This window comes from Oncorhynchus mykiss, chromosome 16, assembly GCF_013265735.2.
Source record: "Oncorhynchus mykiss isolate Arlee chromosome 16, USDA_OmykA_1.1, whole genome shotgun sequence".
NCBI lineage: Eukaryota > Metazoa > Chordata > Actinopteri > Salmoniformes > Salmonidae > Oncorhynchus > Oncorhynchus mykiss.
Genome location: NC_048580.1, coordinates 42,151,209 through 42,178,424, shown reverse-complemented (window position 1 = coordinate 42,178,424; position 27,216 = coordinate 42,151,209). Strand labels below are relative to the sequence as shown.

The 27,216-nt window shown below is 41.5% G+C and overlaps 2 protein-coding genes across 2 annotated transcripts; one reads left to right on the top strand and one right to left on the bottom strand.

The window, feature by feature from the left end:
* The first annotated feature begins 1,951 nt into the window (after positions 1–1,951).
* Positions 1,952–4,415, top strand: LOC110492030 (fat storage-inducing transmembrane protein 2). Its single transcript, XM_021565988.2, has 2 exons — positions 1,952–2,280; positions 2,847–4,415. Exons 1-2 carry the CDS (start codon positions 2,036–2,038, stop codon positions 3,409–3,411), a joined length of 810 nt encoding a protein of 269 aa, XP_021421663.1. The 5' UTR covers positions 1,952–2,035; the 3' UTR covers positions 3,412–4,415.
* A 68-nt stretch (positions 4,416–4,483) lies between these two features.
* Positions 4,484–27,116, bottom strand: LOC110492029 (ganglioside-induced differentiation-associated protein 1-like 1). Its single transcript, XM_021565987.2, has 6 exons — positions 26,700–27,116; positions 20,713–20,905; positions 16,506–16,679; positions 10,880–10,974; positions 9,583–9,697; positions 4,484–7,995 (listed from the first exon to the last, which is right to left on the bottom strand). Exons 1-6 carry the CDS (start codon positions 26,880–26,882, stop codon positions 7,652–7,654), a joined length of 1,104 nt encoding a protein of 367 aa, XP_021421662.2. The 5' UTR covers positions 26,883–27,116; the 3' UTR covers positions 4,484–7,651.
* Positions 27,117–27,216: the final 100 nt, after the last annotated feature.

Sequence of the window (27,216 nt, the reverse complement as noted above, 5' to 3'; positions counted from 1 at the left end):
TGGCGAGAGTGGGGAAATAATTATTGTCTGTTCTATAGAGTTTTGAAGATGAGTCTTTGCCCGACAAAGTGAAGTTAGGATATATAAGTTATCCTGTACGAGATTATGTGCTGAATGCCTTGAGAGACTAGTCAAGGAGCATATCACCTCCACCCTACCTGACACACTAGACCCACTCCAATTTGCTTACTGCCCCAATAGGTTCACTGACGATGCAATCGCCATCACACTGCACACTGCCCTATCCCATCTGGACAAGAGGAATACCTATGTAAGAATGCTGTGCATTGACTACAGCTCTGCATTTAATACCATAGTACCCTCTAAACTTGTCATTAAGCTCGAGACCCTGGGTCTCGACCCCACCCTGTGCAACTGGGTCCTGGACTTTCTGATGAGCCGCCCCCAGGTGGTGAAGGTAGGAAACATCTCCCCTTCGCTGATCCTCAACACTGGGGCTCCCTGTTCTCCTACTCCCTGTTCAACCATGACTGCGTGGCCATGCACGCTTCCAACTCAATCATCAAGTTTGCAGATGACACTACAGTAGTACGCTTGATTACCAACAACAACGAGACGGCCTACAGAGAGGAGGTGAAGGCCCTCGGAGTGTGGTGTCTCACTCAACGTCAACAAAACAAAGGAGATGATCGTGGACTTCAGGAAACAGCAGAGGGAGCACCCTCCCATCCACATCAACTGAACAGTAGTGGAGAAGGTGAAAAGTTTTAAGTTCCTCGGCGTACACATCACGGACAAACTGAAATGGTCCACCCCCACAGACAGCGTGGTGAAGGAGGCTGAAGAAATGTGGTTTGTCACCGAAAACACTCAAACTTTTACAGATGCACAATCGAGAGCATCCTGTCAGGCTGTATCACCGCCTGGTACAGCAACTGTTCCGCCCACAACCGCAAGGCTCTCCAGAGGGTAGTGCGGTCTGCAGAACGCATCACCGAGGGCAAAGCAACCTGCCCTCCAGGACACCTACATTACCTGATGTCACAGGAAGGCCAAAAAGATCATCAAGGACAACAACCACCCAAGCCACTGCCTGTTCACCCCGCTATCATCCAGAAAGCAGGGTCAGTACAGGTGCATATAAGCTGGGACCAAGAGACTGAAAAACAGCTTCTATCGCAAGGCCATCAGCCTGTTAAACAGCCATCACTAACATAGAGAGGCTGCTGTCAACATACAGACTCAAATCTCTTGCCACTATAATAAATGGACTTAATAAAGGTATCACTAGTCACCTTCAATAACGCCACTTTAAAAATATTTACATATCCTACATTACTCATCTCATATGTACAGTATATACTATTCTATACCATCTACAGCATCTTGCCTATGCTGCACAGCCATCGCTTATCCATATATTTATATGTACATATTCTTATTCATCCCTTACATTTGTGTGTATAAGTTAGATGTTGTGAATTTGTTACATTACTTGTTAGATATTACTGCATTGTCGGAACTAGAAGCACAAGCATTTTTCTACCCTCCATGAACATCTGCTAACCATGTGTATGTAACCAATAACATTTGATTTGATTTGAGGGTGGTGTTATTTGTATTTTATATCATTTTGAGATTAGTGAGTGTAGCGTTAGAAGGGTATTTATTTAGTACAATTTTATTTTTCAAGCAAAGTATAAGGGAGTTGTACTGCAGTCCAGTAGGTGGCGGTAATGCAACAAATTGGATGCCGTTCAACTGCCGTTGAACCTCATAGAAGAAGAAGAAGAAGCTTTTGCCCTTGTCTTGTAACTTTGAAACAGTACTCTGAACATGCGATGTATGAAAAATTACAAAAAAGTAACTTGTTCCCCCTTCCACCATTCTCCATTAGTCATTAAACGTCACGTGTACCATAATGAAAACAATTAAACGTATTTAATGTCGTTGCTTGCCAATTCCCAAGATATTAATCAAATGATCTACTCATTCAAATCAATGTATACTTTTGGAGAAATGTCTGAAATGCTGAAACGCAACGCTCATAGAGTTCATTGTCTAGAGAGGGCTGATGTCACGGTGTACCATACCAATCCCCTCATTCATTAGACCGCCATCAGCCATTCTCGTTCCAAGTGGCAACATGGTAGACGTGGATATCATCGTGAACAAGTTTGTGGCACTTTGGAGGATACCGTTTGTCCGTCTTAAATTGCCGTGGACTTTCTTGGTTCTTTCCATGGTTGGATCCCTTGTCAAGTCGACACAGCTCGTCCCGGAGACATATTTTAGCAACAGCAGAAATGTTCTCAATATGTAAGTAGAGTCAGCTAACGCTACCGGTTAGCAAACTATAGAAAGAAAGCTCGCTAGCTAGGTAACGTTAGCTTGCGAAGTGTCAAACCCTTGCGAGCACAGCCACGACTAGGGCCAAACGCCAGTGTTATTCAGTTAAACAGGCGAGTTAGCTAACTATATCCCCAGTTCGTATTTTCGTATTTATTTAACGTTACAATGCAAGGAGGAGCAACATAGAGGTTAGCTAACTACAACCACTTACCAAATTCCTCTTACCCCATTCATAAACACTAACGTTAAATACTTTTAGCGATAGCTATAGTATAGTATCTACTGACATGGGGAATTTTGTTAATAGTCCCGATGCCTACACTTAACATTAACAGTAACTGGCTTTTTTATTTGAAGGGGCATATCAACACAGGTTTAGAAAGCAATGATTATTGGAGTTTACACGGAGCCAAATGTGGGCGAATGTAATGGGTGAAAACCCTACATACGGCTAGACACAAGTTTGCCTGTGTAGTCTGATTATCAACGGTCTGTGCTACTTCTTACATGACCACTTCCTATATCCCTTTCAGGTATTTTGTCAAAGTGTCCTGGGGCTGGACTTTATTGCTGTTGACCCCATTCATCTTCCTCATATACTACAAAGACAGCTTGACCTTTGCCCTCCGGCGAATGAGCTCATTGGTGGTGGCCACAGCCATTTGGTACACCTTCACCGAGACCTTCTTCTACATTGAAGATGCCACAGGTACATGCCACAGGGATCAAGTCCCTCATAAAGAATTCACCACAAAGTGGAGATGCAGGAATGCTGGGGGTCAATGGGACGGCTATGACATCTCAGGACACTCGTTCATTCTCTCGTACTCTGCACTTATCATTGCTGAAGAAATGGCACCTATGGCTACCATGGAGAGGAATCGGAACATTGTTCTTGATCTGTTATATGTGTCCCTTAATGGAATAGTATTCATCTGGATATGGATGTTTATGTGTACCTCTGTGTATTTTCATAATTTCTGGCAGAACGGTCTCGGGACTGTTTTTGGAATTCTGGCATGGTTTGTCACGTATCGGGTATGGTATCCAAAGCCCTTATCGCCTGGTCTTCCACTTAAGCCCACAAAGCAGAGTTGACTCGCTTAAAATCAGCACTACTTAGTACTAGGCTAAACATCCTACTCGCACTCCTGTGTGGCTCTGCAACGTTTGGCACCTTCAAAACATTACATTTAAAAACATTGACATTCTTCTGAGGGTCAGTGTTGACCGTTGTTGTTGCTATTTAAAGTTGTCTTTCCTTCAGAAGGGTAATTTTGGACAGGGGTCCGGGGTTGGTTTGCATGCAGCCCCTACTCCCTATGTGGCCGTAGGCAGCTGGTGTTCTTAAAATGACTCTGAAGTAATCTGAGATCATTGCAGTGCATGGCGTTGACGTCTCGGTCCAGGCCTATCAGCTAGCTAGTCTTCTCCAGAGTTGGGGTCCATACCATTACTTCCTGAATTGAAAAAGGAATTCACCCAAACCTGAAGAAAATAATAATAATTCACCCCACTCTGGTGGTCACGGTGTAATTTTTTGTTTTACGATTTTGGCTTCAAATGTTTTATTTGTGTGGAAATATTTATTGTAGAGAAATGTATAAAGTAGCTTAATTTGTTTATCAATGGCAAATGTAGTGAACACTACATTTACAACGAGATACTATAAGGCTGATCTGTAAGCTATTTTGAAGGTAAGGTATTGTGGTTTGCCTACAAAATTATTGTAACACACAACCCTCCAAATAAAAATGAGATCAGTTCTGGAGCTAGTTGTACAGATTGCCAGATGTCTCAAATGTCCAGCAGCTCTCAATCAGCATTGCTTTATTCATAAGGCCGAAATACAGTCAGCCAAAATTGTAGCCTAGCTATTTCATTTTGTTATACAAATCATTAAGGACAACACAATTCTTTCCAGAACCAAAGGATTCTAATCATATTAATGCTACTACTAGCTATAGGTGCATTTGTTTATTCTCAGCACTACCTAAGGACATTGAATATTGAGTATGATGTACAAGTACATTTATTGTGAATTTAATTGTATTTTAAGTAGATTGCATGACTGTGCACTCAAATAAACTTCTTAACAATGAGGATATTGTCTGTTTTGTTTGTGAGAAAAAAATATGATAAAATAATAGAGAAAATACATTACATTCAATTTAAGTGTTGAAATAAGTTTATATTCTCCAATTTCTGTTTTTCAATTTCATAATACATTTTTTTTGTTGATGGCAACTGAAGAAATTAAGGCTTATGAACAAACACAGTGCACTCTAAATAAATGCATGTTTATAAAAATAAGAAATACGATTGTGTAATATGCCCACAAATAATGACTAAGAGTACTCAACTTGATGAATTCATTGTCTCGAGAGTTCTGTGAGCCATATGAATTACAGACCTTATTTGCAGGGATTCATTTTTTTCAGTTGTAAGAAGTAGATCATTATCAGTGACAATGGTGCTTGTTCTAATGAAACATATACACACGCCTTGACAATGATAGGCTGGTTATGGAAAAGTGATTTCTCAATTGGTCTCTGACATTTCACCCAGACAGTGTTACAGTTTATGTATCAGTGAAAGTCCCAGGAGAAGCCACAATAGTGCAAGAAGAAAAAACTAAATGAAGTGGATTGTAGACACTTGTGTTAAACTACTGTATGGCTAATAATGAAAGACAACGTATGTTTAAGTTGAGTACTAGGCAAACTGTCAAATGTGTTACCTTGCTTACTTCCAACTTTAAAAACAGCTTCAACTTAAAATATTCAGACCTGTGCCATTTTGTTATTGTTCTTATACAGGGGACTGATGGAGTCAAATGTTCTTTCCATTATATAGATCTCCAAAGCTCAACATATTGTGAATAATTTTGTTTTTACAGTTCTTCTGCACAGATTTTTTTTTTTTTGTCACCAACAAACACAAACGTGATGAACTGTAACTTCTCAACTTCCAGTTTTCAGACAAACTTGGTCTGGTTTCCCGGACAAAGAATAAATCTAAACCTTGTCCTAAACTAAACAGTTATTTCAATGAAGATTCTCCATTGAGTATGCTATTTAGTACGGGACTAGGCTTTATCTGTGTCTAGGAAACCGGCCCCAAGTGTGTCTTGACAAGGAGAAGTAATAAAAGTGAAACCATTAGGTAGGGCCAAGTCCAAAAATTGCACCCTATTCCTTACCTAGTGCACTAGTTTTGACCAGAGCCATATGGGCCCTTGTCGCATGAGTGCACTACATAGGGAACAGGGTGCAATTTAGGACATATATCCCACACAGCTGACACATTGCTAATGAAACATTGGTCATTGTCTTTGGTTCAGAATCCTCTTCCAACGCCCCATCTCAGTAGTATCAGCCATGCAGTCTGTTAACAACCATCTGCACAGTTACTCTGTTCACTCAAAGTGAATGAATCTCAAGTCTTTTCTCTTCCTCAAAACGCCTTGAAAAGAAAAAGTATATTTCTCAGTTTCCCATGCCTTGACAAGGAGTGAACGGATGTTTAAGCAATTGAAATAGAGCTGAAGATCCAAGATTCCTCAGCTCTTCTCGTTTAATGCTCTCCTGTCTCCTCGATTCCCTCTGACATTTTGAAAAGGAGGGAGGGAGAGGACGTGAGGAAAGACTTTTGAGAAAGAGATTCTGGTTCTGTTGAAAAACAGAACTGGAGCTTCCTGTGTTGCATCTTGTCCTGTGTTTCTTTTTTACCCCGACCTCATTTAAATATAAATAAATCCTTGTAATCATACAATACAAACCCTGCTAACGTTCCACATTCGTCTGTGTACATGCTAGCACTCCTGAATAGAGGGGAACATTGTATAGTTCAGTCAGACTCCAGAGGGGTTTTTTATAAGAGGTTTAGGTTTTAGAAGTTTAGGTTAAATGCTTAGTTATACCAGTCATATAACAAAATAAACAAAAAGGTTAGTTAGCTGAACTAAAACTCCAGGAATCAAAAAAATGTCAGCTATCCATGTGAGCATTTAACAGAACAATGTAGAATTTCATAAGCACTCTATAGGGGCACTGTTAAAGGCCACTGACTGATTCCCCGCTCAATATTGCGGAGGGCTCAATTTACCCTTTTAGTATTTCTCCATCATTCCTCTGACTTTCAAGGATCAGTTTATGATCAGTTCAAAGCTGTGGTGTGAGAAATGAGAATCACCTTTTATTAGTGAATGAATGGTTGGAGCGCATATGTTTTCGTGGTGCTCTAAAGGTAGTGTCTGTATTTGGTTGGTTCAGCCGATCCCAAATCATTCCCGAACCATTCCCTCTGGCCCCATGTTTGCATATCTGAAGGGTCTGGGTAGGTATAAGCAGTGTCGTCGTGGAGCTTACAGATCTGCAAACAACAGTTGTGGCCAAGGGATAGGGAGCTAATTGGGACTGACTGGATGTCTTGCTATCCTAACGTCTCATCTGGCAGTTTTTTGCAGCACAGGAAGTATCCGAAGTTCAGTATCAGTGTTCATCATGTCAATTGACTGGGTTTTAATAACGGAAACCCCAGGCCAACAGAGGAGTGAAGGGCAATAGGTGAACGCCAAAACAATGATGGAAAATGGTATTAAAGGGGATATTTCTGGATGTTACCAATAAGGCCCTTTATCATCTTCCCCAGAGTCAGATGAACTCGTGAATACCATTTTTATGTCGCTGCGTGCAGTTCGAATGAAGTTGCTAACTAGCGTGAGTGCAATTGCTTGCTAGCGTTAGCGCAATGACTGGAAGTCTAATGATGTCTGTTAGCTTCCAGTTATTGTGCTAACACTAGTTAGCATTGGCTCGCGAAACTACCTCAAGCTTCCTTTATACTGGACACGGTGACATAAAAATGTTATCCACAAGTTCATCTGACTCTTGGGAAGTAGATCATTGGGACCTCATTGTCAAAATCCAGAAATATCCCTTTAATAAAACTCTAGTACATGCAGGTTGTTGATGAGCCCCACTTTGGGTATGGTGATGCAATGTCAAAACATTATGTCTGGCTCTCTCATGTGTTGGGAATATGACCATAATTCAATATAACTGAACCTAAAGCATGTCTCCAAAATGAGCTAATGAGAAAGTAACATGTTGATCGATAGACCAGAAATGAAATAGATGAAGGCATTGAATACCAGAAAAAATTGCTGTTAAGAATTCCTTTGTGTATGGAATGTTTGTATATTCTTTGTTCACCCAGGTAAGTAATAGTGTTCTCTATATAGATTCATATTTTCCTGCTGTCGTAAAACATTACAGAAAAGTTGAAACATCACACAAATACACAGACATTTAACATAAGGAGGTGGGGGCGTTCACTACACATATTTCTTTTTTAAAAACCAATAGGCAAAGTATCCCATCCCTCCCAGAGAGCCCATGAGGAAAGAGGCCCCGAAAAAAGATGGCGGCTTCTTTTTTACCATTCGGAATGCGTTAGGTAGAACTGCTGACAGGAGGGTTGTGTGGATGTCGCCCAAAACCTTGCGGAAAGCGTAGCGTTTTTGCACCCGCTCGAAAAAGGACTGGAGGTTGGGTCGGCTGCCGTCCTCCCAGTATTTCTTTGAGAGTCCCAAGAACTTAAGCCTGTGCAACAAGGCTCCCAGGCAGACATCAGCTAGTGTAAATTCAGGTCCACATAGCCACAACTCACACTTTTGACCTGCCAAAGGGAAAAGAAAACAGCATACTGTAGCAGAGTGGTATGAAGTAGCCTTGTCCCAGATATGTGTGCTGTCTTGTCAACTCTTATATGACCATAGTACAGTGGCAAGAAAGAGTATGTGAACCCTTTGGAATTACCTGGATTTCTGCATTTATTGGTCTTCAAATTTGATTCGATCTTCATCTAAGTCACAACAATAGACAAACATAGTTTGAGGTTGTGTCAGCTAAAGACCTATGAAATCTCTGGAACGTGCTAACATCTCTGTTGTCGAGACTACGATACGTAAAACACTGAACAAGAATTGTGTTCATGGGAGGACATGGAAGAAGCCACTGCTGTCCAAAAAAAAACATTGCTCAGGTCTGAAGTTTGCCAAGGTCCACCTGGATGTTCCAAAGCACTACTGACAAAATATTATGTGGACAGTTGAAACTAAAGTTGAGTTGTTTGGAAGGAACAGACAACACTATGTGTGTAGAAAAAAAGGCACAGCACACCAACATCAAAACCTCATCCCAACTGTAAAGTATGGTGGAGGGAGCATCATGGTTTGGGTCTGCTTTGCTGCCTCAGGGCCTGGACAGCTTGCTATCATTGACGGAAAAATTCATTCCCAAGTTTATCAAGACATTTTGCAGGAGAATGTTAGGCTATCTGTCTGCCAATTGAAGCTCAACAGAAGTTGGGTGATGCAACAGGACAATGACCCAAACACAGAAGTAAATCAACAACAGACTGGCTTCAACAGAAGAAAATACACCTTCTGGAATGGCCCAGTCAGAGTCCTGACCTCAACCTGATTAAGATGAGGTGGCATGACCTCAAGAGAGCAGTTCACACCAGACATTCCAAGAATATTGGTGAAATTAAATAGTTTTGTAAAGAGGAATGGTCCAAAATTCCTCCTGACCGTTGTGCAGGTCTGATCTGCAACTACAGAAAACGTTTGGTTGAGGTTATTGCTGCCAAAGGAGGGTCAACCAGTTATTAAATCCAAGGGTTCACATACTTTTTCCACCCTGCACTGTGAATGTTTACATGGTGTGTTCAATAAAGACATGAAAATGTATAATTGTTTGTGTGTTATTAGTTTAAGTAGACTGTGTTTGTCTATTGTTGTGACCTAGATGAAGATCAGATCAAATTTTATGACCAATTTATGCAGAAATCCAGGTATTTTCAAAGGGTTCACATACTTTTTCTTGCCACTGTATTTGTAGTTGGCAAGATAGAACAGATCTGGAACCAGGCTAGCAAAATAAAACAGAATATGTTTGGTAATGTCTGAACTGAAGGACATAAACATAAATAACATGGCAACAGTAAACATGTCGTCCCCCACAAATGGGCCCCACCCCGTGTGACTAACAAATTTCAGTTAATTACTATATCTTCCGCCTTGGGCCAATCAGTGTAATTCTGTAAATACCGGATCGCCATGGCAAGACACATCATTCACCCAAGTTTCGTCAAAATCAGGCCAGCATTGTCTGAGATATTGCGTCTGACAATCATATGGACAGAGGCAGGTCCACAGTCCCCTCCCCGATTTCATCGATGGGGACAATAATCTCCCCTTACCTTTATACTCGATTTTCCTCTTTTCTAGCTCGGCCTCCACCTGATCTAGTACCATCGCCAACTCGCCAAGGATCTTCTTCAGGTAGCTGACATTGTCATGGTCCAATATTTTTGCCTGTGAGCACAAGAGTAATCCTATATCACAATACAGTACACGCACTTCAGCTCTCTGAGGTTCCATTCTGTGAGCTTGTGTGGCCTACCATTTTGCGGCTGAGCCGTTGTTGCTCCAAGACGTTTCCACTTCCCAAAAACAGCACTTACCGTTGACCGGGGCAGTTCGAGCAGGGCAGAAATTTGACAAACTGACTTGTTGGAAAGATGGCATCCTCTGACGGAGCCACGTTAAAAGTCACTGAGCTCTTCAGTAAGGCCATTCTATTGGCAATGTCTGTCTATGGAGAATACATGGTTTATTCTCAATTGTATACACCTGTCAGCAACGGGTGTGGCAGAAATAGCCAAATCCACTAATTTGAAAGGGTGTCCACATACTTTTGTATATATAGTGTATGTGAAACCCATCTCCATCTCTATGCCTATATTCAGTCTCACACCGTGGATAGCCTCTCACAGGCCAATACCCCTTGGAAGATCACATGAAACATACATGGACAACATCTGCCGAGACACTGGTCTCAACAGAAGACCTACCAGTTATCATGTGCTATGTCATTGTCTGGCACAAGCAAGTAACTTATCATGTCTGTGTCCCCTTGGAATACAATAACAGAGGAAATAAACCTATTTGTAACAGTGGTAACAACAGTGGTAAATAAACATATTTTTATATAAGTACTGACTAAAGATAGGAAGAGCCAAGCCATTAAAGGGAAACCATTTGTTTTAGCCAGCAGGTTGGCCCTGGCAGTAGCAGCTATTCATGTTGATATATTATGGGTCACCAAAGAACTAACATAGAACCTGACACAATCACTTGGGGTAATTGCTCAATATCTATCCTACATCACACTGAAACATTGTCAAAAACAACCATGTTGGAGATGCTCTGTGTAATAGAAATGTACACAACAGCTCATATTGCTTACAGTTGTCAATGTGACCAGTTCATTTGAGTAAGAACAGTATCACCTCATCTTAACAATCTTGTAAGGCCATGCTCATTTAAAGAAATTGTTATATGCCTTTAAAACACAGATACACACAAACACAAACACACACATGGTATTTAGAGCGAACGGAAAGGTCAATTGTTTGTATTGTGACAATCATCTGTAATGTTTCTCTCTTTTAAGGCTTCTCCTGTGGTCTGGTGGTGCCATGCTGCCAGTCTTACCATGAGTTTTTTCTGCTTGGAGAGGTATGGCTCTGTCAGAGTGGGCTCCTCATGGTCCAGCTTCATCAGCTCAGACGCAGCGTTGGTCAGGTGTCCTGAGGACAGAGAGACAGAGACATCAGTGACTCCTGGATGAAATAGTGAGATAAGACACAATAGTCAGTGACTACTGGAGTAAATACCTCTGATAAACCCTTCTGTCACCACAACTGTCGGTCTAAAACAGTACCAAAGGCAGAGAGTTGATGTTCAATAACAACAAATGATCAAGTGTATATGTTCCTAGTTGACAAGAGTATAATTCATTAGAAATACACAATTTACAAATAGAGATCCCATTAAATCTGCATTTCCCAAGGACAACCCATTTCCGTTATAAAGTGTGAGATATAAGTCGATAGCATGTTGTTCATAAAACACATGAATGACTCGGATTAAATATAAACATTGGTGTGCCGCCTCAAACAACAAATAAAGCAAGTTTATTTAAGAGACATCAACACAGGGCATGGGGTTTCCTGGTTAATATATTCCACTGCAGGCTTTTGGCTGGACTAGTCTTTTTCTTGATTTACGCAACACGTCCATGAAGTAAGGATTCATGTACTGAGTGCGGACTCAATGACCTAATATCGCATACAGAGAATGAGTGACATTGCTTCAATTCAATTTGATGGATTTTAACGATAAACAAGGTGAAATTGGACAGCGTAATTTGGTTCATGACAACCTGTTAACATGAAAATGTTGTGAGAACGCTGAATGGTAATGGATAATTATATCGGTTTTCATTTTGTTTTGGGATATTGCGGATCATGAACTCTGTTTATATTCAATATGATATTATTACAATGTGCACGGGCCTTGCATGCATTTTTATGGTCTACTAATAAACATCTCAAAATAATTGAGTTCATACTACAGTTGAAGTCGGAAGTTTACATACACTTAGGTTGGAGTCATTAAAACCCGTTTTTCAACCACTCCACAAATTTCTTGTTAAACTTCTTATGGCTGAAGGAGCAGTATTGAGTAGCTTGGATGAAAGGTGACCAGAGGTACCCAGAGTAAACGGCCTGCTCCTCAGTCTCAGTTGCTAATATATGCATAGTATTATTAGTATTGGATAGAAAACACTCTGACGTTTCTAAAACTGTTTGAATGTTGTCTGTGAGTATAACAGAACTCATATGGCAGGCAAAAACCTGAGAAGAAATCCAAACAGGAAGTGAGAAATCTGAGGTTGGTCGATTTTCAACCCAGGCCCTATTGAATTCACAGTGGGATATGGATGAAGTTGCACTTCCTGGGGCTTCCAACTGTCTTTAGAAACTTGAATGAGGCTTCTACTGTGTTGTGGGCCTGAATAAGAGCTGAATGAGTCAGGTTACTGGCAGAGAGCCATTTCCTGGTCATGCGCATTCCACATGATATCGACCTGCGTTCCATTGCTTCTCTAGACACAAAGGAATTCTCCGGTTGGAACTTTATTGAAGATTTATGATAACAACACCCTAAAGATTGATTCTATACTTAGTTTGAAATGTTTCTTCAACCCGTAATATAACTTTTTAAAGTTTTTGTCCGAAGTTATGTGGGACCTGCACGAGCGTTTGGATATGTGTACCTAACGCGCTAACAAAAGTAGCTACTTGGACATAAATAATGGACATTATCGAACAAATCAAGCATTTGTTGTGGAACTAGGATTCCTGGGAGTGCATTCTGATGAAGATCATCAAAGGTAAGGGAATATTTATAATGTGATTTCTGGTTTCTGTTGACTTGAAAATTGTATTTATTTTCTGGGCTGCGTCTCAGATGATTGCATGATTTGCTTTTTCCGTAAAGTTTTTTTAAAATCTGACACAGCGGTTGCATCTAGGAGAGGTATATCTATAATTCCATGTGTATAACTTGTATTATCATCTACCTTTTATGATGAGTATTTCTGTTGAATCGATGTGGCTATGCAAAATCACTGGATGTTTTTGGAACTAGTGAACGTAACGCGCCAATGTAAACTCCGATTTTTTTATATGAACTTTATCAAACAAAACATACATGTATTGTGTAACATGAAGTTCTATGAGTGTCATCTGATGACGATCATCAAAGGTTAGTGAATAATTTTATCTCTATTTGTGCTTTTTGTGACTCCTCTCTTTGGCTGGAAATTGGCTGAATTTTTCTTTGGCTTGGTGGTGACCTAACATAATCGTTTATGGTGTTTGTAAAGCCTATTTGACATTGGACACTGTGGTGGGATTAACAATAATATTACCTTTAAAATGATATAAGATACATGTACAGTGGGGCAAAAAAGTATTTAGTCAGCCGCCAATTGTGCAAGTTCTCCTACTTAAAAAGATGAGAGAGGCCTGTAATTTTCATCATAGGTACACTTCAACTATGACAGACAACATGAGAAGAAAAAATCCAGAAAATCACATTGTAGGATTTTTAATGAATTTATTTGCAAATTATGGTGGAAAATAAGTATTTGGTCACCTACAAACAAGCAAGATTTCTGGCTCTCACAGACTTGTAACTTCTTCTTTAAGAGGCTCCTCTGTCCTCCACTCGTTACCTGTATTAATGGCACCTGTTTGAACTTGTTATCAGTATAAAGACACCTGTCCACAACCTTAAACAGTCACACTCCAAACTCCACTATGGCCAAGACCAAAGAGCTGTCAAAGGACCCCAGAAACAAAATTGTAGACCTGCACCAGGCTGGGAAGACTGAATCGGCAATAGGTAAGCAGCTTGGTTTGAAGAAATCAACTGTGGGAGAAATTATTAGGAAATGGAAGACATACAAACCAATGATAATCTCCCTCGATCTGGGGCTCCACGCAAGATCTCACCCCGTGGGGTCAAAATGATCACAAGAACGTTGAGCAAAAATCCCAGAACCACACGGGGGGACCTAGTGAATGACCTGCAGAGAGCTGGGACCAAAGTAACAAAGCCTACCATCAGTAACACACTACGCCGCCAGGGACTCAAATCATTCAGTGCCAGACGTGTCCCCCTGCTTAAGCCAGTACATGTCCAGGCCCATCTGAAGTTTGCTAGAGAGCATTTGGATGATCCAGAAGAAGATTGGGAGAATGTCATATGGTCAGATGAAACCAAAATATAACTTTTTGGTAAAACCTCAACTCGTCGTGTTTGGAGGACAAAGAATGCTGAGTTGCATCCAAAGAACACCATACCTACTGTGAAGCATGGGGGTGTAAACATCATGCTTTGGGGCTGTTTTTCTGCAAAGGGACCAGGACGACTGATCCATGTAAAGGAAAGAATGAATGGGGCCATGTATCGTGAGATTTTGAGTGAAAACCTCCTTCCATCAGCAAGGGCATTGAAGATGAAACGTGGCTGGGTCTTTCAGCATGACAATGATCCCAAACACACCGCCCGGGCAACGAAGGAGTGGCTTCGTAAGAAGCATTTCAAGGTCCTGGAGTGGCCTAGCCAGTCTCCAGATCTCAACCCCATAGAAAATCTTTGGAGGGAGTTGAAAGTCCATGTTGCCCAACAACAGCCCCAAAACATCACTGCTCTAGAGGAGATCTGCATGGAGGAATGGGCCAAAATACCAGCAACAGTGTGTGAAAACCTTGTGAAGACTTACAGAAAACGTTTGACCTCTGTCATTGCCAACAAAGGGTATATAACAAAGTATTGAGCTAAACTTTTGTTATTGACCAAATACTTATTTTCCACCATCATTTGCAAATAAATTCATAAAAAATCCTACAATGTGATTTTCTGGCTTTTTTTTTCTCATTTTGTCTGTCATAGTTGAAGTGTACCTATGATGAAAATTACAGACCTCTCTCATATTTTTAAGATGGAGAACTTGCATAATTGGTGGCTGACTAAATACTTTTTTGCCCCACTGTATGTTTGAGGAATTTTAATTATGAGATTTCTGTTGTTTTGAATTTGGCGCCCTGCACTTTCACTGGCTGTTGTCATATCATCCCGTTAAGAGGATTGCAGCCCTAAGAAGTTTTAACAAACTATAGTTTTGGCAAGTCGGTTAGGACATATACTTTGTGCATGACACAGGTAATTTTTCCAACAATTGTTAATTAACAGACAGATTATTTCACTTATAGAAGTTTACATACACAAAGATGACTGTGCCTTTAAACAGCTTGGAAAATTCCAGAAAATTATGTCATGGCTTTAGCAGTTCCTGATAGGCTAATTGACATAATTTGAGTCAATTGGAGGTGTACCTGTGGATGTATTTCAAGGCCTACCTTCAAACTCAGTGCCTCTTTGCTTGACATCATGGGAAAATCAAAAGAAATCAGCCAGGATCTCTGAAAAAATAAATAATTGTAGACCTCTACAAGTCTGGTTCATCCTTGGGAGCAATTTCCAAATGCCTGAAGGTACCACGCTCATCTGTACAAACAATAGTATGCAAGTATAAACACCATGGGACCACGCACCCGTCATACCGCTCAGGAAGGAGACACATTCTGTCTCCTAGAGATGAACGTACTTTGGTGCGAAAAGTGCAAATCAATCCCAGAACAACAGTAAAGGACCTTGTGAAGATGCTGGAGGAAACACGTACAAAAGTATCTATTTCCACAGTAAAACGAGTCCTATATCGACATAACCTGAAAAGCCGCTCAGCAAGGAAGAAGCCACTGCTCCAAAACCGCCAGAAAAAAAGCCAGACTACGGTTTACAACTGCACATGGGGACAAAGATCCTACTTTTTGTAGAAATGTCCTCTGGCCTGATGAAACAAAAATACAGCTGTTTGGCCATTGTTATGTTTGGAGGAAAAAGGGGGAGGCTTGCAAGCCGAAGAACACCATCCCAACCTTGAAGCACGAGGGTGGCAGCATCATGTTGTGGGGGTGCTTTGCTGCAGGAGGGACTGGTGCACTTCACAAAATAGATGGCATCATGAGGGAGGAAAATTATGTGGATATATTGAAGCAACATCTCAAGACATCAGTCAGGAAGTTAAAGCTTGGTCGCAAATGGGTCTTCCAAATGGACAATGACCCCAAGCGTACTTCCAAAGTTTTGGCAAAATGGCTTAAGGACAACAAAGTCAAGGTATTGGAGTGGCCATCACAAAGCCCTGACCTCAATCCTATAGATAATTTGTGGGCAGAACTGAAAAAGCGTGTGCCAGCAAGAAGGCCTGGGATTGATTTGCCAAAACTGACTTAGTTACAACAGCTGTGTCAGGAGGAATGGGCCAAAATTCACCCAATTTATTTTTGGAAGCTTGTGGAAGGCTACCTGAAACATTTGATCTAAGTTAAACAATTTAAAGGCAATGCTACCAAATACTAATTGAGTGTATGTAAACTTCTGACCCACTGGGAATGTGATGAAAGAAATAAAAGCTCAAATAAATAATTCTCTCTATTATTATTCTGACATTTCACATTCTTAAAATAAAGTGGTGATCCTAACTGACCTAATACAGGGATTTTTTCCTAGGATTAAATGTCACGATTTGTGGAAAAACAGAGTTCAAATGTATTTGGCTAGGGTGTATGTAAACTTCCGACTTCAACTGTATGTGAATATTTTACAATTAATTAATGGTGACACTGAACTTGACTTGACTTACTACGTATTTCAGCGGTGGCATACTTTGGGATCATGGAGTCGGTGGTGAGCTCTGGGTGCAGGATACAGCCATGTGTGTAAGCATCCATGGGCAGGCCGTCCAGCAGCTCACGGTACTGCTGCACACGCTCGTGGAGTGGAGAGTCAGCATCGGGAATTAGCTGGGCCACCGTTTCTAAAAAGAAACCAGGTACACACAGACAGAGGTATTTACAGCCAAACATACAATGCATTCGGGAAAGTATTGAGACCACTTAACTTTTTCCACATTTTGTTACATTACAACCTTATTCTAAAACTGATTAAAATATATTTTCCCCTCATTAATCTACACACAATACCCCATAATGACATTTTTGCAAATGTACTTTTTTTTACACAAGTATTCAGACCCTTTGCTATGAGACTTGAAATTGAGCTCAAGTGCATCCTGTTTCCATTGATCATCCTTTCTTCAACTTGATTGGAGTCCACCTGTGGTAAATTCAATTGATTGGACATGATTTGGAAAGGCACACACCTGTCTATATAGGGTCCCACAGTTGACAGTGCATGTCAGAGGAGCAAAAACCAAGCCATGAGGTCAAAGAAATTGTCCATAGAGCTCTGAGACAGGATTGTGTCGATGCACAGATCTGGGGAAGGGTACCAAAACATTTCTGCAGCATTGAAGGTCCCCAAGAACACAGTGGCCTCCATCATTCTTAAATTAAGAAGTTTGGAACCACCAAGACTCTTCTTAGAGCTGGCCACCCGGCCAAACTGAGCAATCAGGGGAGAAGGTTCTTGGTCAGGGAGGTGAACAAGAACCCGATGCTCACTCTGACAGAGCTCCAGAGTGCCTCTGTAGAGATGGGAGAATCTTCCAGAAGGACAACCATCTCTGCAGTACTCCACCAATCAGGCCTTTATGGTAGAGTTGCCAGACGGAAGCCACTCCTCAGTAAAAGGCACATGACAGCCCGCTTGGAGTCGCAGACCATGAGAAACAAGATTCTCTGGTCTGATGAAACCAAGATGGAGGAAACCTGGCACCATCCCTACGGTGAAGCATGGTGGTTGCAGCATTATGGTGTTTCGGATGTTTTTCAGTGGCAGGGACCGAGAGACTAGTCAGGATCGAGGGAAAGATGAACGGAGCAAAGTACAGAGAGATCCTTGATGAAAACCTGCTACAGAGTGCTCAGGACCTCAGACTGGTGTGAAGGTTCACCTTCCAACAGGACAACGAGTCTAAGCACACAGCCAAGACAATGCAGGTGTGGCTTTCGGGACAAGTCTCTGAATGTCCTTGAGTGGCCCAGCCAGGGCCCAAACCATATCGATCATCTCTGGAGAGACCTGAAAATAGCTGTGCAGTGACGCTCCCCATCCAACCTGATAGAGCTTGAGAAGAGCTGAGGAGAAGAATGGGAGAAACTCCCCAAATACAGGTGCGCCAAGCTTGTAGCATCATACCCAAGGAGACTCTATATTAGAATAAGGCTGTAACGTAACAAAATGTGGGAAAAGTCGAGGGGTCTGAATACTCTCCGAATGCATTGTAACACATAGGACCATATAGCATTCTAACATATAGGCCTGTAACATAAATAGACAACACTGTATACCAACTTCAGCCTTTACTTTATGTGCAAACAGTCCACTTACAAAGCCTAACAATGGTGTGTAAGGGGGATTTTACTGTGAATGGAGTAAGCTCAACTACAACCCTGTTTCTGACAATGTGATACATAGGCCAATATGCAGAACCAGAAGCAAGATCAACAAATAGCTATGTGTTTTTACTTTAGATTAAGATACGAGCTAGTTTAGGTAGGCTATGAGCTGCTGAGGGCTGGCCAGAAAGCTGTGACTGATGACGGGGAGTGGGGACACAGGAAGTGCCCGGGGATATTCCAGTCTGTGCTGTTAATCTGGTTGTGTGTCTTTAAGGTGGAGCTGGAGGCCTGGAGCTGCACCCGGCAGACTGCTGACTAATCAGTCCAGGCCCAATAGGTAGACTTGGGCATGGCTGTGGCCGTACGTGGCTTGGCTCTGGAGGTCTGCTGCTGGTGCGCTCTGCTGCAGCACTAAGCACCCTTCCTCAGACAGAACACAAACAGGGGCATGGCCTTGGCTTGGACACAGCCACAGCACTGCTGCACCTCGTGCCAACATGATGATGGTGCACAATAAAATGTCGCACTGGAGAGAACCCACTGAACTCACTATGTTTTACTGCCCAGTCACATCTCACTCTGATACATGGCAAGCAAATGGGACACTGCTGACAAAATACCAAAACAAGATTCTCCCTGAGAAAGCATAAGGAGAGCATAAAGAGAGATTAAGGTTCAGCTTGCCTGGCTACCCAGACTCCTGGCTACCCAGACTCCTTGCTACCCAGACTCCTTGCTACCCAGACTCCTTGCTCTGCTAAAATGCTATGCCACGCCCACAAACTTTCTTTTCCTCCTCAGGGAGTCTGGATATGACCATATGGTGCTTTCAAGACAATTGGGATCTCTGGAAAAAAACGAGGTCAGATCATGACGTCAGTGATCTTCAAGTCGGAAAGTCGGAACTATAGAAAGATGCCAGAGTTTCCGACTTGGAATTATGAGTTGGATGACCTTTTAAAAAAAATAAATTTGAAGTTGGAGAGTTCCCAGTTGTTTTGAACGCGGCATTTCTCCCCAACCCTTCCCTGAATGCGAACACATTCATGGCGTCTGATTGGTCCCAGAAAACGAATGGGTTGGGCCAGAGCCAGAACATGTGGTTGAAGCGGTGTTTTCAAAGTACATAATTGGCTTTAATACTGTGATTGGTTAGAGGCGATCCAACTGCTGATGACTTCGTTTTCACCATAAACGACGTCACTCAAACGACATTCAATGATGGCAGATTCACACGAAAGTCTGTAGCGAATGACAGAACAGCGTAAGAACTTAGTGTGAGGCGTCAGGCTAGTGCTTAGCTACCATAAAATAGTAAGTGATATGGCAGTGGATTTCACCTTGCTAGAGGTAGGATTTCAACAATAGGCTAACTTGAGTTGACTTGGCACTAGATTTCCTGTCCTTTACTATGACAGGATTTTCTCTGCTGCTTCATCTACACTTCCTAGGCCAACTCCACTCCCCTTTGGCAGGGTGCATTATAAAGTACACAGAATTGGAGACAATATCTGTAAATCAAGCAGCTGGATGACACATCCTCTTTAAAATGAGCATGTGGTCTGGGTCGTGTTCAGTAGGGCTAAAAAGTTTTTCAACCAAGTGAAACAGGGAGATAAACTACTCTGACATATACTATGCTAAACGCTTTGCTACACGGGTCCCTGCTGAACACAAATCTGCTACTCAACAGCCATATTGAACATGAATATAAACTGAAAATAATCAAAATGTCATTAAAGAAAAATAGCTACATCTGTTTAAAATAAAATAAGAGCTTGAAAGTTACAAATGGACGTTAATGACATGAGAGAAATCATTGGAGCACATCTGTTGCAACTGAAATCTGAAATCAGTATAGTCGGCTTCTATAGCATCAAGCCTCTCTGTCATGGATGGGTGAGTGTGAAGTGTCTCGATCTGAAGTAAGAGGAAGTCCTTCATCCATTGGCCATGGTAAATACTGTATCCCTGCAGGCCTTGCTGGAGCCATTCTCTCGGGACATTACATAACGACCCACAATCACCACCGCAAATGACCCAAAGGACCATGATAGGACACGTGATATACTGAGAAAAACATGGCGCACAGAATACAGTCAGCATCTGGGTTGAATTACACTTCCCTGGTGAAAAAATAGCTTAACACGGTTTACGAACATTAAAATAGCAACATTAATGCCTCAAAACGTCTCTACTCTTTGCTATGCAGCCGCCAGCCAGTCACTGACTTAATGTCATGGACGATCATTGATCCCTGAGCTGCAGTGAACCATAAGATTGGCCAATTAGATGTATCTCTGTTCACAACTGTTCACAATTCCGTCTGTAAGTATTCAATAACCTGGTGAATACTGTTTATGGTTACTAATAAAGACATGAGTAGCCCGGAAAAGCAGTACATCCCCAAGTTAGTCTCTAGGTAGGCCATCGCTATGACCTGGTTGTATACTGTTTGCTATGCAGTCACTACTGTAACATCATGGGTGAAAAGAGACCCTAAAGTAACCTTAAAGGAAAAAGATCAAGTAGTCTGAAAGGCAATACCTCCCCCAAAATGAGCCTCTAGGTACTCTATAATCTGGTTGTAGTCTGAGACGATGGTGTCTCCGTGGATGAAGACGGCCACCTCCTCCCCCAGGTTGAGCCTCATGAACCAGGGCTCCTTGTGCTCGGCTATAGGGAGACTTACGTCTCTCTCTTCACACAGCAGACCCTTCTCATTGATCACCAGACGCACCTGGACAAAACACAGAGAAACACTTGAGTTACATGTTCGTCTCATAGCAAAAGGCACAAGTTACATCTACATTTCATCTTCAGAGACACAAGTTACATTTTCGTCTCATAGCAAAAGGCACAAGTTACATCTAAATTTCATCTTCAGAGACACAAGTTACATGTTCGTCTCATAGCAAAAGGCACAAGTGACATCTACATTTCATCTTCAGAGACACAAGTTACACCTTCATCTCTTAGCTCAATTCAGTTTTTTTTGTGGCTTTGCGCAATCAGTACTCTTGATGGTCCTTGTTATTACAATCTTATTACAAATATGTGCTAGTGAAGAGAATCTAAGAGGGAAATCCCTTCAGGTCTACAAGGGTTAACATAAAAAATTTAATTTTAAGTTGCGTTCGCAATTTAGCTTATTGTTGCTACTTGTACAATGTTTTGTTGGAGAACCATTTTAAAAGGAAACAATTATCTGTTTCTTTCCAACCAACTGCACGCCCTGGAGCAGAGAAGCCTGCTCTACACAAGAACAGACAGGCATGAAACAGGATGTTAAAAGTCCTTAGGAAAAAGTACTGTTCATGCATCACTGCCAGATGTAGGCCCCTTTATCTTTTGTGTTCATAATCCCTAGCAAAATAATGATGTTTTGTTGTGCTCAATAAGAACTAAAAGGGATTCTGTGAGGCAGACAGTATCCATTTACAGTGTCTTATTAAAATCCATGCCAAGCTCCGTAGATGGCTATTGTAGAAAGAATATGAATTACACTGTGGAGGTTGAGGGGGCCATGGGTTTGTTGTACATGGCCAGACAAATTATAACAAAGCATCGCAAAGTGTGAGTGCATCAAATTATTAAAAAGTTCAAGCCTAGGAATTATTACAACCCCTGTCTAGTACAGGGTAACCTTGTCCCCACGCTATTGTGCACAGATGGAGGAAGACTGGTGTGTGAGACAGAACAGGAAGACCTTGTAGCTTGCTCAACTTACTGCAACAAGTCCCATCACTGATTACCTATGTAACAGCATGACACTTAAACAGTAGCTGAAGTAGATGACTGTAGAGAATTATTAGGGTATATACTCAACCAGAACAACGATTCAAAGATTACAAATATTCCTCAATCATATGGTTGCAGCAAATGTACCAATCTAACTCTTCTAACCAGACTATTAATTGCACCTTAACATTAACTCCTCATCATAAACTCACTAACCAGGGCCATACTAGCACAGATAACCTTCTGCAATTCTACACATTTGCCATTGGGCAGAAACGTTTTTTTGTTTGTTGCAATTTTAAAGCTAAATTCCTAAATTCCCCCACCTCATTTAAAGCAAATTTCCTGTAATTCTACACATTTTGCCATGGGGCAGAACATTTTTTTTTTTTGCCATTTTAAAGCTAAATTCCTAAATTCCCCCATCTCATTTAAAGCAAATTTCCTGCAATTCTACACATTTTGCCATGGGGCAGAACATTTTTTTTTTTTTGCCATTTTAAAGCTAAATTCCTAAATTCCCCAACCTTCAGAGGGCCCCTAAACTGATGTGTTCAAATCACATTTTATTTGTCACATGCTTCGTAATCAACAGGCTTCCTTACCAACAATGCAGAGAGAGAAAACATTGACATCATATAAATATAATAACACAAGGAATAAATGCACAATGAGTAACAATAACTTGGCTATATACACAGGGTACCAGTGCGGAGTTGATGTGCAGGGGTATGAGGTAATTGAGGTAGATATGTATATATACACAGGGTACCAGTGCGGAGTTGATGTGCAGGGGTATGAGGTAATTGAGGTAGATATGTATATATACACAGGGTACCAGTGCGGAGTTGATGTGCAGGGGTATGAGGTAATTGAGGTAGATATGTATATATACACAGGGTACCAGTGCGGAGTTGATGTGCAGGGGTATGAGGTAATTGAGGTAGATATGTATATATACACAGGGTACCAGTGCGGAGTTGATGTGCAGGGGTATGAGGTAATTGAGGTAGATATGTATATATACACAGGGTACCAGTGCGGAGTTGATGTGCAGGGGTATGAGGTAATTGAGGTAGATATGTATATACACAGGGTACCAGTGCGGAGTTGATGTGCAGGGGTATGAGGTAATTGAGGTAGATATGTATATATACACAGGGTACCAGTGCGGAGTTGATGTGCAGGGGTATGAGGTAATTGAGGTAGATATGTATATATACACAGGGTACCAGTGCGGAGTTGATGTGCAGGGGTATGAGGTAATTGAGGTAGATATGTATATATACACAGGGTACCAGTGCGGAGTTGATGTGCAGGGGTATGAGGTAATTGAGGTAGATATGTATATACAGTGCATCGGAGAGTATTCAGACCCCTTGACTTTTTCCACATTTGGTTGGTTACGTTACAGCCTTATTCTAAAATGGATTTAAAAAAATCTACACACAATACCCCATAATGACCAAGCAAAAACAGTTTTTTTAAACATTTTTGCAAATGTATTGAAAATTAAAAAACTTCAATATCACATTGACATACAGTAAGTATTCAGACCCTTTACTCAGTACTCTGAGGTCGCCTAGTGGTTAGAGCGTTGGACTTGTAACCGAAAGGTTACAAGATCGAATCCCCGAGCTGTCGTTCTGCCCCTGAACAAGGCCGTCACTGAAAATAAGAATTGTTATTAACTGTTTTTGCCTGACTTAAATAAAATAAACACTCTGTTGAAGCGTATTTGGCAGTGATTACAGTTGGGTATGACGCTACAAGCTTGGCACACCTGTATTTGGGGAGTTTCTCCCATTCTTCTCTGCAGATCCTCTTAAGCTCTGTCAGGTTGGATGGGGAGAGTCACTGCACAGCTATTTTCAGCTTGTGTCTCTCGAGAGATGTTCGATCAGGTTTAATTCCGGGCTCTGGCTCAAGGACATTCAGAGAATTGTTCCGAATCCACTTCTGCACTGTCTTGGCTGTGTGCTTAGGGTCGTTGTCCTGTTGGAAGGTGAACCTTCACCTCAATCTGAGGTCCTGAGCACTCTAGAGATGGTTTTCATCATCATACTTTGCTCTATTAATTTCTATCTATATAGTCCTCCCACTAGTCTCCCATTCCCTGCCACCACCTTATGGATGGTGCCAGGTTTCCTCCAGACGTGACACTTTGCATTCAGGCCAAAGAGTTCAATATTGGTTTCATCAGACTACAGAATCTTATTTCTCGTGATCTGAGAGTCCTTTTGGGTGCCTTTTGGAAAACTCCAAGCAGGCTGTCATGTTCCTTTTACTGAGGAGTGGCTTCTGTCTAGCCACTCTACCATAAAGGCCTGAATGGTGGAGTGCTGCAGAGTCATGGGGTCTGAATACTTTCCAAATGCACTGTAGTTGGGGCAATAGGATAGATAATAATCAGCAGCGTCATATGCAGGGGGTCCCCAACCAACGTGCTCATAATATGCTATCTGTCGGTGCCCCGACCTCCAAGAGGCCCTCAACTGATGTGTTCATATGCTATGTAAACGGCCCTGTCACTGATAACCACTGCCATCTGAGTTGGAACCACCAGAACCATAGATAGCGATAGAGATCTCTATATCTGACCCAGGGATCCACTGACACCTGAGTTGGACTCACTGACATCTGAGTGTTGACTACTGTATAAGATCTAGCAGTAGAGACTTACAGGCTCTGGGGTATACTGTAGTGACAAAGGTGTAAATCTCCAACCTTCTGCAGCAGTTAAGACTGACAGACAGTGAAGTATTTCTCTTCAATTGCTTCAGATGATGCCGTAACCTTAAGGTATCAAACTCATGCTATATCATTCCTCTTGTGCACAATCAATCATTTACTGTATGTCAGGTGGATCAATGATTAAATGAACTACATTATGAGAGATTGAGATATAGTTTACATACATTGATGATTTTCTAAAGACATCAAGAAAGACAGGTTTGTACAGGTTAATGCAATGACAGAGCAATTTTTTTGGTCTGTCTCAGCTATATCTGCAGTGACTTGGACATCTGTCTTAGTCCTCCTTAGTTTGACCAAAATCCCTATATGGATCATGTGAATTGTGCATGGACATAAATTGATGTACTTTTTTATGGCATACTCAAATATAAAACACATTTGCCTGTTTGTTGGCCACATACTGTATATTGGTGCTGAGAGGACAGAGGAACCAGGGTATCCTAACATTCCCTGTTCATTATCTCAAATCCAATGCCGCCTAAACCATCATTAACAGCAACCTCAAGTTGTACATAGTACACTTTGCCGAATGACAGTTTTAGGCTACTCTATTAAGATGTAGGACTGTCGAAACGTTAAGGAATGCAACCTCTCTAAGTGGAACCCTCGACAATGACGTTTAAATGATGTTTACTGTTACTGTTGAGTGACAACAGGACCAGATCAGCAGTAGCTCCCAGAGTGGTTTGTAGCCAATAGCCTAATGGTTTGGAGTGGAGCAAAGCTAGCTGAGCACAATACAAACAGATGTGTAGAGCGGATGTCTAACCAGGTGCCTAGCAACACTGGCCCACATGTTGTCTTCATTGCATGATGTTTCTATATGTCATATTGATGCTAAATGTTGATCCTGTGTTCACTATATGTGCATTTGGGAAAAAACTAAACAATTATGTCTCTATATTCAAAATGCGTAATATACACTGAGTTTGTAAAACACTAAGGACTCTTTCCATGACATAGACAGACCAGGTGAATCCAGGTGAACGCTATGACCCCTTATTGACGTCACTTGTTAAATCCACTTGAGACAATTGAGACAGGGATTGCGTGTGTGTGTGCCATTCAGAGGGTGAATGGGCAAGACAAATGATTGAAGTGCCTTTGAACGCGGTATGGTTGTAGTTGCCAGGTGCACTGGTTTGAGTGTGTCAAGAACTGCAACGCTGCTGGGTTTTTCACGCTCAACAGTTTCCTGTGTGTATCAAGAATGGTCCACCACCCAAAAGACATCCAGCTAACTTGACACAACTGTGGGAAGCATTGGAGTCAACATGGGCCAGCATCCCTGTGGAACGCTTTCCACACCTTGTAGAGTCCATGCCAGATAAATGAAGTGTTCCTACTGTACACTCTGTGTATGTAAAAAGTTATATCAAGAATATTTAGGCTAGTTAGCTGGCTAACTCTTGATCCTGTAGTATACCCCTCATTAGAGAAAGGTATCTGTATCAAAAAAGGCTCACAATGGGCCCTATATACTATTGGAATAAAAATGGCCAAGTCTATGAATAGATTTTTGAACAACATATGCACTACATTGAGAGAAAGGCACAGGGAAGGTTGAAATGTTGCATTTTGTTTGTTTTTCACAGAGATACCTCACTTTCAATCAATTATTTACATTGTCATATTTTGGACCACAGGAGGTGTAGCCTGATTTCTCATGAATGAGGCGAAAATTGTCCAAACATAGCATATGCCTTGTTAGAATTAGACACCGTCTTCTAATCACCGAATCCATTGGAATATAACAGATATTGATCACCAATACAGTTATAGCCTATCCATCTCGTATAATTCAATGTCGAGGAAAATGTCCACACCTGATGATGCAGAGGTTTCATAACGTCTCGTATGAGAAATATTGCCAAAATGTAAAATAAAAGAAATAACACAAACGTGTAGGCCTACAACATTATATATATAAAACATCTAATATATTGAATTAAAAAATATATAGCTAAAGCAGATATGATATGTAAGAGACAGAGCGGGAACACCTCCATTTCATTTTCATGCTGTCGGTGTGTTACCTTTTGAGAGGTGAAAGACTGCGTCCAGTGATACAAAACAAGCTTGTCTTTAGAGAAACTAGGTTTCGACTCTATAGCTGGCTCTTCGCTTTTCTCCATATCTGTTATTTCACCGTCTTCATCCATGGCTGAGATTGGCCACCAGCTACAGTTGGTGGGGGTAACATTGTTGGAAGACGCCATGACAGAGGGTTTTGTGAATGTGAGAGAGGACCAAGGGAGGGAGAGAGGAGAGATGGAAGGAGGGAGGGACAGAGAGAAAAGGAGAGAGAACAAGAGCGCAAAGGATTTCAGCACCACGATCAGAGCATCATAGATTCGACGCGACGCGGCAGCATCAATTTTGGACAGCGCCCAGTACTGAATTCTAGATATCTTTCTTTAACGCTTGCGTTGGCAGAAAATGTTATAGCGTAATCCACACAACGTTAACCATTTACTCGAGCATGGGAATACGTTTACAATTATATTATTGTGTAAACTATTACATCACACGCGCACAAACATGCGCCAGTGA